Here is a 15,843-nt window from a genome sequence, read left to right as displayed (position 1 = left end):
TGGTAGCAAGGATTTGTTTTACGGGGTTGGGGTGCAGGCCCCACGCCCAACCCTCCTCCTTTTTCAGCCGGGCTTGGGACCGTCCTTGGCGGAGGGCAGCCAGCCCTGTAAACAGATGCCACGTGCAGAGAAAGAACAGCATGCCCGAGACGAGAAATGAACTCAGGGCAGCCAACCTTCACTGTATTGGTGACAGGCGCTAACAGCGCTAACCGTTGCGCCACCGGGCCGCTCAAAAGGTTTGCCTACAGCACCCGGTGTTCCCAGGCGGTCACCCATCCAAGTACTAACCGGGCCCGACGTTGCTTAACTTCGGTGATCGGACGAGAACCGGTGTGTTCAACGTGGTATGGCCGTAGGCACTTTATACATGAACATCTATTATTATTTTGAAACACATGTCCCTGTACAGTATATAGTCTACACTTGTGGCTCTCTGCCCCGCAGGGACCCGCGTACTGCCAAGGCTGCCTCTGTATGGTGTAATGACATGTCTCTCTATTTTTTTTTTTGTGTGTGTGTGTGGCAGCATCTCATACAGGAGAAGTGTCTGCATCCTCCAAAAGGCAGAAGATACATTGAAATGAGAAGCAGATGCTTCTGACAGTGCTTTTATAAAACGAAAACCAGTCCCAAGAAAGATATCGTTATTGCTTCTCTTCTTTTGATTGCCATTTGCTTCCTTTTTTTTTTTTTTTTTTTTATACAAACAACTCCAAAAAATCATGATCATGACACTTTTTTGTGATTTGATATCAATTTTGCTTGTTTGATAAGCCCTTTCTATGACAAGAATAGCACATCACCGGTTCGGACCACTCTGAGGCAAACAGCCTCACGATTAAAAAGTAAGTGTTCTTACGGCTCTCGGCCCCGCATAGGATAGTTCGATAGTTCGGCCTGACCGGCTTTTCCTTTGTGTGGGTTTCCTCCAATTTTGTCTAGTTTAGAGTTAGTGATGCAGTTAAGGTCTCCTGCAAGAATACGAAAAAAAAACCCAACAAAAAACAAAAACAAAATCCCAGAAAAGAACAAAACCAAAAACTGCTCAACCCGAATATCACGGAAAGCCAGACTAAAATGTTGTGGACGTTAGGGTCGTTGGGGTTGCCAGATCTCTGCAAGTACTCTAATTCCATTCTGGTTGTAGTCGTCCTCAGGTTAAGTCTGATACGTCCTACTCCGGAGGACTTTGGACTTAAACTGAAGGTAGACCTCCTCGTAGTATTCGTGGCAAGACCCCAAGTCTCTCACGGGTCGGCCTGGCAGTAAGCAGCTCCAGGTTCGATCCCATCCCCCACAAGGGGGAATTAGCAACTCAATGTCAAATGAGAATCTTGGTATTGATATACATCAGGGATGCACAACCTACGGCCCGCGAAGCAGTGCCGTCCGGCCGGCGAAGCTTCTGCCCACAGTACAGGAAATCGGCATGTTAGTAATAATAATGAAAAAAAAAAAACCCAAAAAAAACGAAAAAAAGGGAAGAAGAAGTATTCATCCCTACGTAGGGGCGTCTCTCAATCTTTTGATAGATTTCATTCTTGATTTTCGTCTTTGGAAGGAACCAGTGTTTGAGAACGAGAGAAGCCGCATTCCACAGGGGATTAGTGGTCTTTTGATTGGTTAATACTTGAATCAGTCGTTAAACAGATTGAAAATACAGACTCCGGGCTTTCTAGCAAGGTATAAGACAGTGCGGTTCTTACAGGGAAACAATACCAAAACAGCGTTTGAATTTCGTCATTTTCCTGTGGAAATCAGGACGGATCGCCTGGGGGTACCTCGATTAAAATGTTTTTTAAGACAATTTCTAACTTTTAGTTTAACATAGCAGTGTATTTTCCTGTTAGTTCAATAACCAAGGAATCCATTTTTAAAGAAAAGTCAAACTGCACAAAATTGACCCTCAACACCTTTCGGGGCCTCTAGTATGTCACCTGCACTCTACAGTGCCTTTCAGACGAGGAATCTTCTTGAAATTATTTTCAACTCAGCGCTGGTCAGGAACCCCAGGCGGATAAGGCGAGTAGACGAACAACAATTAACCAAAAGTGAAATAAAAACACAAAGAAAACCTGGAGAGAAAATCAAAACCAATCTTTAGATAAGTAGCAAATTCAGGACTACACCACAAGTCGTTCAAGACTTTTTTGCAATAGAAAAACCCGTCCGCTCCTCTCCCGTCAAGAAAAAAAAAAACCCAGTCACATCCAAAACAATACTACAGAAAAAGTTGCCTCTTTTGAATATGCTGGCTCGAATGAACCGACAGCTGACAATATAATCCCAATTGGAAGAGACAGCGACAGAAATCAACCCGAGTAAAGCCGGGTACCCTGCATACCTAGTAACCTATTTACGGTACCTCTGACGCCTGAGTGATCTTGGTCTGCACATGTCCACAGTCCAACCCCTGCCTACAACAATGATCGGGGACTATGTCATGACATTTCTTTATGCCAAAGGAATCGGAGAAAAGGGTGGGGAATTAGAAGAGATAATATTTCAAGCCTGGGGTTGAATGATCGACTGACGACCTAGTCTCTCATTCAGCCAACGACTTGCTCCTTCGCCTCTCCAATCCCACATCTGAGAGGCGCACAGTATGAATGTATAGCATCGTGTTTTTATTCTGAATTTCCGGCATGTCTTTAGCTTCATATTTTTCTATATTTAAAGAGTAATCATTATTGCACGAATGTATTTATATGAGAATGCACTTGGAAACCAGGGGGTTGTTAAGGTAACAATTGGAAGGGAGAAAAGGTACTGAAAGCGCGAAGGGAGACAATGGGGAGATAAACATTATTTTGTTAAAGCGTATCTGTCCTCTATAATTCTTTTTGTCTCTCCCTCTTACACATGTACGCACGCACACATGAACGTTGTTGAAAGTAGAAGACAAGATTTCCAGCAAACAGTCTCTTCGCGGCAGTTTTGTTCTTGTTTGTTGGCGGACTGAATGCAAGAATCTTTTCAATACTAAACAGGTTCATGGTAATAAAAGCCAGACTGCATTGGGTACAGCCAAACCCTTTTATTATCTGCGCTTGTGAATAGGTCTCTAAAATGACGGGAACCACTTGCAGCACCGAAAACAGGTCCAAACCCGCACCCTTCTAAACAAAATGCGAAGGCAGGTGAATGACTCCCATATTCCCTACCTGAAAAAAAACCCCACTCACACACCACAGTTCACTGCAAAGAGGAATGACTGCTGGTCGGTTATGAAGTTTTAAAAAAGACGACCAAGGTCTGATAAATATATTCGTGGTTTGTGCAGTTCCTCTTGAAGAAAGCGTGCCCTGGCCTTCTGAATGTCGGTACGAGTGTTATTCTTTGGACTGTACACGAAGCTCTAGCTTTCGACTGTAGTGTTATTGGGATTGATGTTTTTCTTTTCTTGTATTGATATCAGCCTTCGGTAACAGCCAAAGGATCCAAACTGTAAGCCAGGTTCCAATTCCTAAATATCTGACACTTATTCAAACTGTGTCGTGAGTTCTTTGTGTCCAAGCACGTCTGGCGATGTCAAGACGTGGGACACTGCTCGAGGTTTCGCGAGTTTCTGAATAACGTGAACGACGTGTGACTGTCTATCGACAACGTTACACTGTACGGCAACAAACAACCGTCGCGAATAGAACGAAAAGCGAAAAGGTGAAAGCGAGAGATAAAATTTATGTCCCCGAGCGTATGTCGGGTGCTTTATATATTTGTTTTTAATTTGATTTCGTTGATTGCCACGATATTGTCTGCTGATATTGTATGAAACTTTCCCCTTTCAGTGTTCGAAGAAATAAGTTTCTTTCATCATGGAGTCAGCAACAGATCAGTCGAGTGAGTCTTACTTGTTCACGATGACCTCGGTGACGACTTCCTCGTTGTGCACCAACATCCAACAAAACTCCTCCGACGTTCCCGCGACCCCATCCTACGAAGAAGACCCCAAGGGTGCCTTTCTGTTCTGCGTCGCTGTAGTGTGCATCTACGGGTTGAGCATCGTCGCCTTCATTGGCAGCCACGTGAAGAAGCGACATGTTAACAAAGACGAGGAGCGTCAGATCTCGCTCTACCTCAAGAATGGACACCATCCTGTGAACATGAACGGGAACCAGTTTCGCGTACTTCGCTTCAAGACCAGCGCCCTCATGTGTTCCACGCTGGGACAGCGTCGCCACCTGAAACTCACCTCGCATGCCGAGTCAAAGAGTTCTCGCCACGCGCGAAGCAGCTTTGAGAACTCGGATCACAAGAACAACCCAGAGAAGGTCGATGACACCGAGGACAACGACAACGAATCGTTCCTTCCACAAAGAGAAAAACCACGCCCATCGGAAGCTCTCCAGCAAGTAGTAAGCATTCCGTTAAAGCTGCGCATGCCTGGTCAAGACCACCTGAACTTTTCCTTGGGGGGATCGCAGGAGGAAACTGTCAACTCCTCTAGCGACGAAACTGACCCCCTTCGCGCTCCGGCTGGAGGTGACGATGCGGAGGTCGAGTCTTCGGGGGTCAAGGACGATGAAGCGATGCTGACGTTCATCGACGAACTTACATCGAAACAAGAGAATTGCGTCGAACTACTATCCAACCATCATATCATCGCCGAAAGTCATGCTGTTAACTGTTTGTTTCGTGAATCTACTGATGACACAGTGGAGACCAGTAGCATTCATGTCAACGGAGTGACGGTTTCTCCTGCCAATAGTACAGGCGAGAGTGGAGTAGTATGGCAGGCCGCTGTTAGCGCTCAGAAGCCTCGTCAAAGTACGAATGAACTCAGAGTCATGGATCCTGAGGTGAGAGCTATTAGACACTTCAGAGGTCGCCGGTCTGCTTTGTTCCCCATCTAGGATGTGTGAGGAAGAATTTGAACTCTCCCCAGTTCGAGGTGCTGTGCATAATCTGTTTCATCCACTGAGCAAGGTGTGTTACATTGTTTAATTTTCTCTCATGAAATAACTGCTTTGGTAATGGTGGGGTGGCACCACGTAAAGCTCTTTGACAGATGTGTCAGTGTAGTCAAGGTGGGCTGTTCACTGCTTCTCTTGCCCAAGTCGGAAGCCCAAGCTGATGGAAGGGACAGAACTGGTGTAAAACTGTTCTCCACGTCAACCAGCTGGGATAGTCTCCCCTTCCTCCCACCCTGCTTCTGTGCCACTCACGCACCTGCAGTTTTACCTTTTTTTTTTTTTTCACTCTACAAAACCTGCAACTTTCTTTAGTATTTTTTTCACCACGCATCTTCTGAGCTACAAAGCACTTCTTGAAAATGATGTCCTTTTCTTTTAATAAATTCATGGTTGCTGCTATTTATAACCACACGCATAGTGAAACCCACTGTTCACTTTTTTTTTTCCTTCCTTAATGTTAGCCGTCATCATTATTTATGCATCCTTAGACGCCAAAGTGGAATCTTTTAGCTGAAATAAATCACAAATTAACTGAAATAACAAACTGGCAAATAAATTTGCTACTTTTTAAAAAAAAATTTTTATTTCCTTTTTTTTTTTTTTTTTTTTTTGTTTTTTTTGCAAAAGTTCTAGGCCACAGAAAACCAAGCTTAAACTTACTTCTGTCAACGTGAGCTCGCCGCATCGTCTGTTCTTCATACTGAGCCACAAGCGAATTTATGGTTTAACACCGTTCTAGAAGCTAACCTAGGGGAGCTGGGTAATTGGTGTTTTACACCGAGCCAACAACTATATCTGTATCACGGCAAGGCAGCCAGTCCTGTAAACAGATGTCAGATGCAGAGAAAGAAAAGTGTGCCCGAGACAAGAGCTAAATCCAGGACAGACAGCCTTCACTGTTTCGGCGAGATGCACTAACCGTGGTGCCACCGGGCCCGAAACTAATGCGGGTAAAATTCATCTTTAAAGCAGTTTAGCGATGTGTCAGTGATCAGGTGGATTGCTAACTCCTTGTAGTCCACTATAGGGTTCTTTTTATGGCCTTTTTACAATTTACCAACTATAGCCATCCTGCTCGTGGCATACTATGCACTCTGAAAGCCAAATATTAAACAGGACCCCATGATATGATTTACAAATAACTTTATTATTATGATATAAAGAGCTATTGTGTATCATTATGTTTTTGTACAAAATGAAGGGTTGAGTAAAACGGTATCAAATATACACTCCAAATCGCTTTTCTATGTCACCCTGCACAAAGGTAGATATTCTAGATGTACTGGGCATTCCAGATTCTTGCAAGAAAAAAAGGTCAAAAGAAAAGAAAAAGAATAAAAGACCTACTCCAATCGCACAACAGTTCTTGTCATACCCTGGTGGACAAGATACTTTATGTGCAAAAAACATTTTGATGTAGTGAACTAATCACACGTGACTGTCAAATATCAAAGAAACACAACAGAAATCAAACATGCAAACGTGCTTGTATAAATAACTTCCACAGACCTCACCTGCCTACCTATATTTCATCAACTCAATATCTGCTAATACAAAATCAAAAATTAAAGACAGTTTTTAAGGCTAAAATATACAGAAAAGCAAGAATGACTTTTTTAATATCAAACTTGCCAGCTCTGGAAAACTGAAACTACAATTTAACTTTTTAACCTCCCATGGGGGAAGGAGAAAAAATTTATCTTTTCTCGTAATCAACAATCTTTCCTGTGAAGTTCATGATGACGCAAAGATAAAAAGCAGATAGTGTACTCAAAGCAACTATTGAAAAACGGAAAGTGCATAAATACAGAGGGTTCCAGATATTAAACTGCTTGCATACAAAGTCAACCAGGTTAACGATTCCAATCCAAATAACTGATTACAACACCTTCATGTATTTTACACATACTTCATACTTATAGAACACAGCCATTTAAGACAGGTGACTAGCATGAAGAATAATCTGTGAGTGAATGAATGGAATACATACATGAACAACAAAACACAACTATTCTAATTCTTTTGTTTTAAGAAAATGATGGTCAATGTTATTTTAGGAGCATTAAATTCCATTCAAAGAGCAGAAAGTTTCCTTTCCATAGGGTTAATAAAATCATGAAGATAATTGCCGTAACCAACAGCAAGGACAATAATGGCCATTACCATGTAATTAAAGAAAAACATTCACCCAAAATCATTTAAAAACCTTATAAAAGCAAGACAAGCTGCTTGTCTTCAGTGACCTTTTGGTGGGAGGTTGTGAAATAATAGCTGCAGTCAATAAACAGCCTTACTCTCTGAAATTAGTCCTGTAGTAAGGTGGAGGAAAGAAAATGGGAATGGGAGAAGACAGAGAGAGAGGGAGAGAGAAGGAAGAAATAATTTCATCGCAAGATTATGCGATCTTAATGTGCGGAAAGTCATCAATAATGCTTATTTTCTGTTTGCAGTCTGGATGAAAACTTCAAACAATTAAAAGATTATCCTCAATAGCTATGGTTTCCTTAAAGAGGACATAACATATGTTGATAATCAAATCATTAATTACAACTCACAACTGAAATTAAAACTGGATCAGAACACAATTTCTTAAAACTGAGTAGTGGTGTACACTACCTAACCCATCTTATTGCCCGTTCTTGTAGATTAATTTAAAATATTTACACTCATTTAAGTATTACAATACAACAATAACCTATGAGCTGATAAATACAAAATTCTTTTTTGAAGGAAAAAGCTAAACCCTTTTCCCAGGTGAAGATGGAAAAAACCCAATGTCAAAATAATTACACTTTTTTAGTGAACTTCACTGAAGGTCCAACAAAATTTGTGTTTTAAAATGATTACATTATGGCAAGGGGGTGACAAAAACAAGAGAAAAAAACAAGAAGTGTCACAGCAGAACCATCGATGACTTTAAACAAGTGAAAAAAAAAGGGGTGAAAGTGTTTACATACAGGCCAAAGTTCTATTTAAAAAAAATTTATTGATGCCTGTAATTTTAAACACTTGCAACTCTATTAATAAGAATGTTTTTAAGCTCCTTTAGGCAATAACGAAATACAAGAAGTGATTTAATTAGAATAAGCCAAACCCAATAGCATTTCCTTTTAACTGAGCATAAATTAACATTTTCTACTGCTTTGAAAGGAGAAGAACAAAATTGGTGTTTTATACCAAGCCAGAAACTAAGCCCTGTAAACATGCTACATGCAGAGAAAAAGCAGCATGTTCGAGATAAGATCTGAACACAGGACAACCATTTCTACCTGAACTGGTGACAGGTGCTAACCACTGCACCACCAGACTGCCCTCCTGCTTTGAAAACTGTCAAAAAATATGTGTAGTCTGCTTCTGCATTCAAATGGTTGCACTCCAAAAATAATTAATGGTGTTATCATCCATAAATGACAAGATTAGCAGCAACTTCATTGAAAGATTAAAAATTAGGAAACTTGCAACAGTGAAACAGGATCTCTTCACATCCCATTAAATAAAATAATAAGAGGGTTTTAAAAAAAAATCTTTCAAACTAATTTTTATTCTGCATTCATTTTACTATGTTTGATCTTATTACAGGACACAAAAACCATATCCTTTATTTTTCTTGTCCCTGTAAATGTTCTTCATGTTTTCAAGTGAAATGGATTTAGGTTTCTACTGGTTCCAAATTTTGAGTCCTTTCTAGCTGTGAAAGGGGCATAAAAACATGAAAAGGTTCCATTTGAAGAACAAATTTCACTATGCATTGAGCAGCCTAACTGCCTTGGCATTAAGTATCCAAATACTTGGCATTGAAAACGTTAACAAAAGCAAAACAATCACTTATTCAAAAAGAAAAATACCTTGGTACATAATCCCATGGAGCTATTTGTACGGCAAAGCACTATTGAGTACACAATTAAGTGTATGCCATTCAGCAGGGGCCAAAAATATCAACTCCTTTTAAACTCACTCTCTTTGTATAGATTCTTAACATGTATGTCATCCAGCTGAAAAAAAGAATAGCAGCAGTTACATTGTTATTTTCACACAAGCCACCTAGAGCACCACTTTCAGCACATAAAGTTCCCTTTTTTAAGGTCTGATGTTGAACAATATGCAGCTAAGGCTATTAGAATAAAGATAATATTATACAAATTTTAATCAACTTATCTTGTCTCAGCCCTAGCACAAGAAGCCATCACATTCACTGGTAAAGAGAAACTGGAAACTGACCAATGACAAGGGGCATATATGTGGTTTCATACCCCTATGCAGATAAATCTTCACCATGGAAGATTGTAAATTTTTAAAAAGCACAAATCATCAGGATTTATTGACATTTCATGAGCACATGGTGTAAAACACAAGTAATGCTTTCCCTACAGTCTACAGGTGTGAGAATGTGTGCACACACACGTAACTTCCACGAAGACTGGCAAGATATCTTGCAAATCATAAAAATTGATTTCATATCTGCACTTTGTCCCTGCAGTTTATCCATCAGTAAATTCAGAAGGAACATGCTCTGAATGGACATGCAGTAGTGCCAGTCCCCAAGTAAAGACATACTGCAAGAAGATGCATTAAAGCAGGACTAGACCAATACAATTTCTTGCTTCTTAACTGATAGTTCAATCGCTCTCTCTCACAGGGAAAACAGTCTTTGGTTACTTAAGCACAAAGTGAGAAGGCATTCTACAAGTCTTATCCCCCCTTTACTGATGAGTTGTTACAAAGGCAGGCTTTAGGGTCACAAAATATGCTGAAAAAGGTTCAAAGAAACAATGTTTTGGCCTTGTGGGACAGAGTAAGAATGTCAGAACAAGACTCCCTCTCATGCATGCATATGTTTATCTAAGCACAAACTATTATGAAGCACATTGAAATGAGCCTAAAAAATTCTCCAATCACACATAAGAAATGTGCATAGAAAGAAGTCTGCAACAGGGATATAGCATATTTTTAAAATCAACACATGGTGCTGCAGGCATAGTTTTTCTTGCTACATAGAAAAGGGGACCATCAATTTAAAAATTTTTAAAAAAAAACCCCACTTTACATAAGAAAATGAAGCTGTTTAATAGGTAACTAACATCCTCCTGAACTTCTCGCGGGTACCTGAGTTAACTATACACACCAGCCATGCATGCAGATATCCATTCACACCTTAAAAATCTGCAGAAGTATTCATTTATCCCAATGCAGATATGGATGCTTTTCACTACTGTGCTTGACAACATGCATGCATATTGCTACAAACATGTTTTTTACACTGCAAATGCTGTTAGCATTACAATATTGATCTCCCTTTTTGGTTTTTTTTAAAAATATAAATGTAAACATATTTTCCAAAGACAGTTATCAAAACAGCCAGAAAGAAATTTCTAAAAAATTTAAAATGTCTAATTTTTTTACATGTACAGACTACCAAAAAAAGAATAAAAGATAAAAGATAAAGCTAAACACAATGCTGGTAGAAACCTTGCAAGAATATATCTTTAATTCCTCTGGAATATAGTAACAGCCATGATGTACACAAAGGGGAAAAAAAAGGTAGCAGATATTTATTTTTATCCATAAATGTAAATTAAGCAGTAAAATTGCTCCCATAGCAAAGGCCAGCATCACCAGTAAAATATGAAAACATAATCATTCTATACATTAATGCCTGTGGAATTTTAATAGCTCAATGCAGCAGAGCTTTATATGAGGTTACATATCCTCTTTAACAAAACTTGGTGGGGGAAAGGGCTGTTTTCTCTGTATACAGTTTCAAACCCAGTTATCATGGGTTACTTTAAGACAATAACACAATTCTTCCCCAGCTGAAGCTTTTATGCAAAAAATTTTCACTCCTAGCTGTTGTTAAATCTATAGGTGCTTCCTCCAGCCCACTATGACAAGATCTCAGCTGAAGGGTAAATTTTTTTTCCTCTATAAAACAGGCTTTCTTTTTTAACCACAGAATCTCAACAACACATGGAATAACAGTGACAAATGAACAAATGTTAAAGATGGTTGATCATTACAGTTCAGAAAAGATAACTGGCAACAAGTTAATGTGTTGACTGGGAAGTGTTGAACACAAAACACAGAAAAACAAACTGAGGACGGTGTACATCTTGTTAATGTATCAAAAAGTTGTGCTACATCTACATAACCAGAAAAATATATGTTAAGTAAAATGTCTCCTATAAGACTTATATTTGCCAGCAAAATATTTTCAAAATGAACATATTCTTTGTCAACATCTAATGACTATACAAACATGGAAGCCTCTTTGTGCTAAATAAATAAAGCAGTCCAGAAATAAATCTAATGTGTATATATATATATCAACAAATATAACCCCCACTCCCCATATATTCAAACACACACACTTTCCAAACATCAATGCATATGCAAGACTTACAATCCAAGTTTCACATAGAATGAAGGGAAAGTGGTGGGGGAGGGAAACAATGGTAGCTAAATAAAGTCTCCAGTAAAGCCATGATTAAAAAAAAAAAATCCAGTGAGTGGCATGAACAAAGGTGATTTTAAAACCAAATAGCATACACAATTACATGTATGCTTTTCATCTCCTTCAAGTATCATGTCAACATTTATTCATGTCCTTTGTATTTTAAATTTTCTTATCACTCTTTCAGTGACCATTTTTTGTGGACTTTAGAGTTGATATATAATAAACAATTCTCCTTATTTGTTGCAACACAGGTCTACACTTCCCTGCAAGATGTTAAAACTGCAAACTCAAAGGAACATTTCACACACACCACACAAAACATTTTTAGGGGCTTCTTACCAGCCTCCCAAAAGAAATGTACTACAATCCCACCCACCCTATTGCCACCATTTCAAATGTACACCCAGCAGAAAAGGATAGATGTAAAGCTTTCTTTTTTTTTTTTTAAAGTTAAATCTTCAGAAAAAATTCTTACTCCTCCTACACCCTCGAGATGCATGACAAAAAAATTAATACAGGTAAAAGGTTGTGGTAGATCTTTCCTATTCTGATCATGTATGACCATTATTAACTTTTGAGAAATGCTTGGAACAACCAGCATGCTGCAAGTGACGAGGGGCACTAACAGTAACAGACAGAAAAATACATATACAATGGCTCCTCACAACTCTAGTGATTACCAGCTATTGCAAATGAAGATACAAATTCAAGGGGTGGGTGGGTGGGAATCTCCTGCTGCCGGATCAGCTTGTGCTGACACTATGTACATTATGATCCAAACTGTGTGTCTCAATAAACATAAAGCTAGAAAAAAATTGCATCACATATTTTCTGTTAAAAGTGTACTTTACAAAATAAAGAACAAATGTAGAAAAATGTCAGTTCTTTTCTTTTGAATGGGGTGAAGCAGAAGAATTATGGGGTGACCCTGATTGAAAATTAGGAGTTAAGAGTAAATGATGTATTTCTGTCCCTCCAATATCTTTTTAAGAACAAAAAGGCTTTCTATTATTTTCCTATCTTTTAAAGTGACTTCATCCAAAACATTAAAAAATATGCAGCTCTGCTGCAGTACATTAAAAATTATTGTATCAAACAAGAAGACACACAAATAGTTCTCCAATAACAAAGGGGAGAGGTAAGATCTAAGAACTAAGACGCTGCTCGCTGCCTGTGAAGCTATCACAGCTGTAGTTTCGTATTCTTGCCAATCAAATGCAGTGCTGTGCACCTCTGTGGTTTGGGCTTGTCATCGCAGTAGGGTCACTTTACTGGTGCGAGCATGTGGCACTGACCTGTAATCAGTAGGAAAAAGGATTTTGTTTCAAAAAGGCAGAAAATGGAATCATTACACTTTATTACTTTTCTCAGTCTCAAGCCTAATTTATTCGTTTTCTTATTTTAAAGTGATCAGTGTTATCTGAACAAGACCAGTAATCTACTTCTGTCTTGTAGATATAAGAACTTGTAAGTGCTTCTGATTTGTTAAAAGTTATTACAGCTTAGCATGTAACCGAAATTCTCACATCCTTTTGTCTTATTACATGGCATAAAAGACTTGGAAAATTAAAGGGTTACCCAAAAGTGGCATATGTGCAACACATAGTTATCAATTTCCTTCACTTATTTTACATGATATCGGTGAACTGGTAACTAATTTAAATCACTTCCATCACATTAAAAAAATGACATATCATATCAAAATGCTGAAAAATAGCCCTTAAAAAAAAAATCCCTCGGCTTTGGTCATAAGTTGATGGTAATCTTCTAGATAGGAAAAGGAGTAATGCCAGAACTATCTCTTTGAAAACTGTTACCTGTGTAAGTTCTAAGTTCATACTAACTTTTTCGAATGCAAAACATTAAAAAAAAAATACAAGCCCTGCCCTTTGGAAAAAATGTATAGCTAATAAATAAAGCGGGATCAACCATCTCAGCAAAGAAAGAAAAAAAAAAAGAAACCAATTACGAATGCCTAGTCTATGCAATACAATCTATAGTACAGATTTCCACATGAAGAATAAAACTGTCAGAAGCATAAAAGCCAAGAGCAAATCCAAGACCATTGTGTAACACTATGGATGACTGTTTAATCCTTAATGTTTCCTTACCAAGCTCTTCTAAACATCACACAAAAAAACAAACATATTTAACATAGAAAAACAGAAAACATGGCTTTAGAAAACATGGGTACCTTCTGAGTTTATTCTTCCAAAATCCAAAAGTATAGGAATTGTAATAAAACTTAACTAGCATAATGTAAATATCACCCATGTCTCAATTTAAGCAAAAATCTCTCTGGCTGTATTTTCCTTTTATGCAGTAAAATGAAACACTACCACACCCTTGTATATACAACAAAGTAACCCAGAACAGTGTTTACTCTTATTGTGTGATTTACATTCCAATAAGCAATGAATACCAACTTTCATAGACTAACACATTATACACTAAAATAAATTTAAAACATTTGTGGAGCAATCTCTCTAAAATAATGTTAGCTACATTCTAATGCATTAAGTTTCTAACTCAGTGCATTGCGCTCATCTTCACATGGGGAATTATTATTGTTACTCATACTGTAGGTTATGCATAGCATGCCATGCACTGGAATGTGAAATTACAACAGAAACTATGTAAATTAGATTAAAACTACAAACACATGATTATGACGGAACTAGTCAAGTAATAAATGAAAATGTCAAACCTAGTAATTAGAAATATTGATAGTTATCAAAGTGTCATAGTCAAGTCACTCTAAAATCTCTAATCTTATCAGCCAAAAACTATATCAAGAAACATGTCCCAGTGACCTCACCTCTTCAAGCAAATTGGATTTCCACAGTTACAATGTATTTTGTTGTTGCTACTACACTGTATCACCAACCTCCCAGAACTCTTGCTGATTTTATACCAAAATAAAGTCCATTAATTGTAACTGCTTTAAGATTGACGTGCTTATAAAAAGAATCATGAAAGAAAGTAAACAGGTAAAACTAACAGTAATAAGCAACTGCATGTAAATTATTCACTGGCACAACAAAGAAGGGGTGGATAAACGTGACCCAGCAGTCTGCAACTACCACACAGCATGCACACTGATAAGAGACAGTATTATATCCAATGAATGAAGGGAAAATAAAAACAAGAGAAGGAAGGGGGGGGGCGTTCTAACCACTAACAATCCATTGTGCAAATTTCTAAAAATATTATGTGCATCAGTATACCAAAAAAGATGCATTTGTATGCTTTTTGTCTAACTCATGAGACACTTTTGAAAACTTTTAACAGGCTGTTGTCTTGTAAAAGTTAAGAAGTAAAAAAATAAAATAAACATATCATCTGCACAAGTACTTGACAGGAAAACAATTTACACTGCGATTATTTTTTAAAAAAAAATCATGTTTATTAACATAGTTGTGATGATGACTGTCTACTGAATGGATGCCACTACAGAAACTGGTAATAAAAGCCCTAACCATTTACTTACAGTAACAGGCAGGAATCTGGTATCCTGGTCAATAAAGTCTTGCCAGTCTCTAGAATGTTTGAAGAAAAATGGTAATGATGCTCAGCAATGGAGGAATAAGTTACCAGTCAGAAATGAATCACTTCTCAATCACAAGCCAGACCAGAATGCCAAGTTAAAAGACTTCCTTTGTTACATTTTATAATGTTAAAAAAATCACTAAGCCATATTAAATTTAAACAAGAACCTTCTTAGCAAAACTGTCTTTCCATATTGATTACTGTCCACACTTCTTACTACAATTACATCTGTCCAAACTTATTACTAGAATACTAGAATTACATCTTCGGGCTCACAATCAATTCACCCCTCTCTGACAAAGGAGGGGGATGATGAGAAAATTGAAGATAATAGCAACGGGATAACAATGACACAGGTGGCTATACCAACAGAAAATTATAAGGACTTTAGGAAAAGGGAGACTAGAGGACCCTCACAGCATGCACATCACATACACAAACACATGACACACCAGACTGCAGACCGTCACTTACTGTGTGGTTGGAGCGCAAGTGATATTTGTAGGGCCATGTAGACGTGAAATCACTGGACGTTTTATAGATATCACAGCTACTACCAAACATGCTGCTTTTTAACTCCGGGCCTTTATAGTCTGAGTAGACTGACTCTAAACCCATGCCTACTCGCGTAGAGCTGGCATGAAAAGGATGAGAAAAGAAAAAGGGTAACATTTCAGTGAAGCTGAATGAAAGAGAATTGCATTGCCAAACACATTTTACTAAAGCATACTTCAAAAGTTCATGGCATTCTGCATTTACAGTCATGTTAGATAATGATATACTTCTCAAATATAAAAACAGCACTCTAAAATGGCAAGCAAAGCACATACATTAGCTTTCTTCACTGCATTGCCTTATCAAATGGGGGGAGGGGGGAACCCATCATGACTAATTAAGAATAAAAAGGTTAGTAAATATAACTGTATC

At 38.3% G+C, this 15,843-nt stretch overlaps 2 protein-coding genes and 1 non-coding gene across 12 annotated transcripts in view; 1 reads left to right on the top strand and 2 right to left on the bottom strand.

Moving 5' to 3' along the window:
* Positions 1 to 242: 242 nt before the first annotated feature.
* On the bottom strand, positions 243 to 361 carry LOC112574620. Its single transcript, XR_003101470.1, has one exon. It is a non-coding gene; the product is annotated as a 5S ribosomal RNA (ribosomal RNA).
* Positions 362 to 2,634: 2,273 nt separating this feature from the next.
* Positions 2,635 to 5,910, top strand: LOC112573219. 3 transcript variants are annotated; one of them, XM_025253384.1, is made up of 2 exons: positions 2,635 to 3,326; positions 3,792 to 5,910. In XM_025253384.1, the coding sequence occupies exon 2, from the start codon at positions 3,819 to 3,821 to the stop codon at positions 4,854 to 4,856; it is 1,038 nt and encodes a 345-aa protein (XP_025109169.1). In that variant the 5' UTR covers positions 2,635 to 3,326; positions 3,792 to 3,818; the 3' UTR covers positions 4,857 to 5,910. The 3 variants fall into 3 exon arrangements, with proteins under 3 accessions (XP_025109169.1, XP_025109168.1, XP_025109170.1); XM_025253383.1 differs by lacking the exon at positions 2,635 to 3,326 and adding an exon at positions 3,334 to 3,663; XM_025253385.1 differs by lacking the exon at positions 2,635 to 3,326 and adding an exon at positions 3,385 to 3,450.
* A 132-nt stretch (positions 5,911 to 6,042) lies between these two features.
* LOC112573217 (dual specificity protein phosphatase CDC14AB-like) overlaps positions 6,043 to 15,843 on the bottom strand; it is a 35,689-nt gene continuing 25,888 nt past the window's right edge. For 3 of the 8 annotated variants that reach the window (XM_025253374.1, XM_025253376.1, XM_025253379.1), the window contains 2 exons: positions 15,391 to 15,550; positions 6,043 to 12,662 (listed from right to left, as the gene is read on the bottom strand). In XM_025253374.1, coding sequence (XP_025109159.1) covers positions 12,636 to 12,662; positions 15,391 to 15,550 — 187 coding nt within the window. In that variant the 3' untranslated portion in view covers positions 6,043 to 12,635. Of the gene's footprint in view, positions 12,663 to 14,185; positions 14,270 to 14,857; positions 14,907 to 15,390; positions 15,551 to 15,843 lie in introns of all 8 variants that reach the window. The other 5 variants (XM_025253377.1, XM_025253378.1, XM_025253380.1 and 2 more) reach the window with 3 other exon arrangements.

Source organism: Pomacea canaliculata, linkage group LG10 (assembly GCF_003073045.1).
Source record: "Pomacea canaliculata isolate SZHN2017 linkage group LG10, ASM307304v1, whole genome shotgun sequence".
In the NCBI taxonomy this organism is placed as follows: domain Eukaryota; kingdom Metazoa; phylum Mollusca; class Gastropoda; order Architaenioglossa; family Ampullariidae; genus Pomacea; species Pomacea canaliculata.
This window is presented reverse-complemented; position numbering and strand designations above follow the sequence as displayed.

Excerpts from the sequence above, each read along its gene's own strand:
- LOC112573219 (XM_025253384.1), top strand. The coding sequence starts at position 3,819 with ATGGAGTCAGCAACAGATCAGTCGAGTGAGTCTTACTTGTTCACGATG.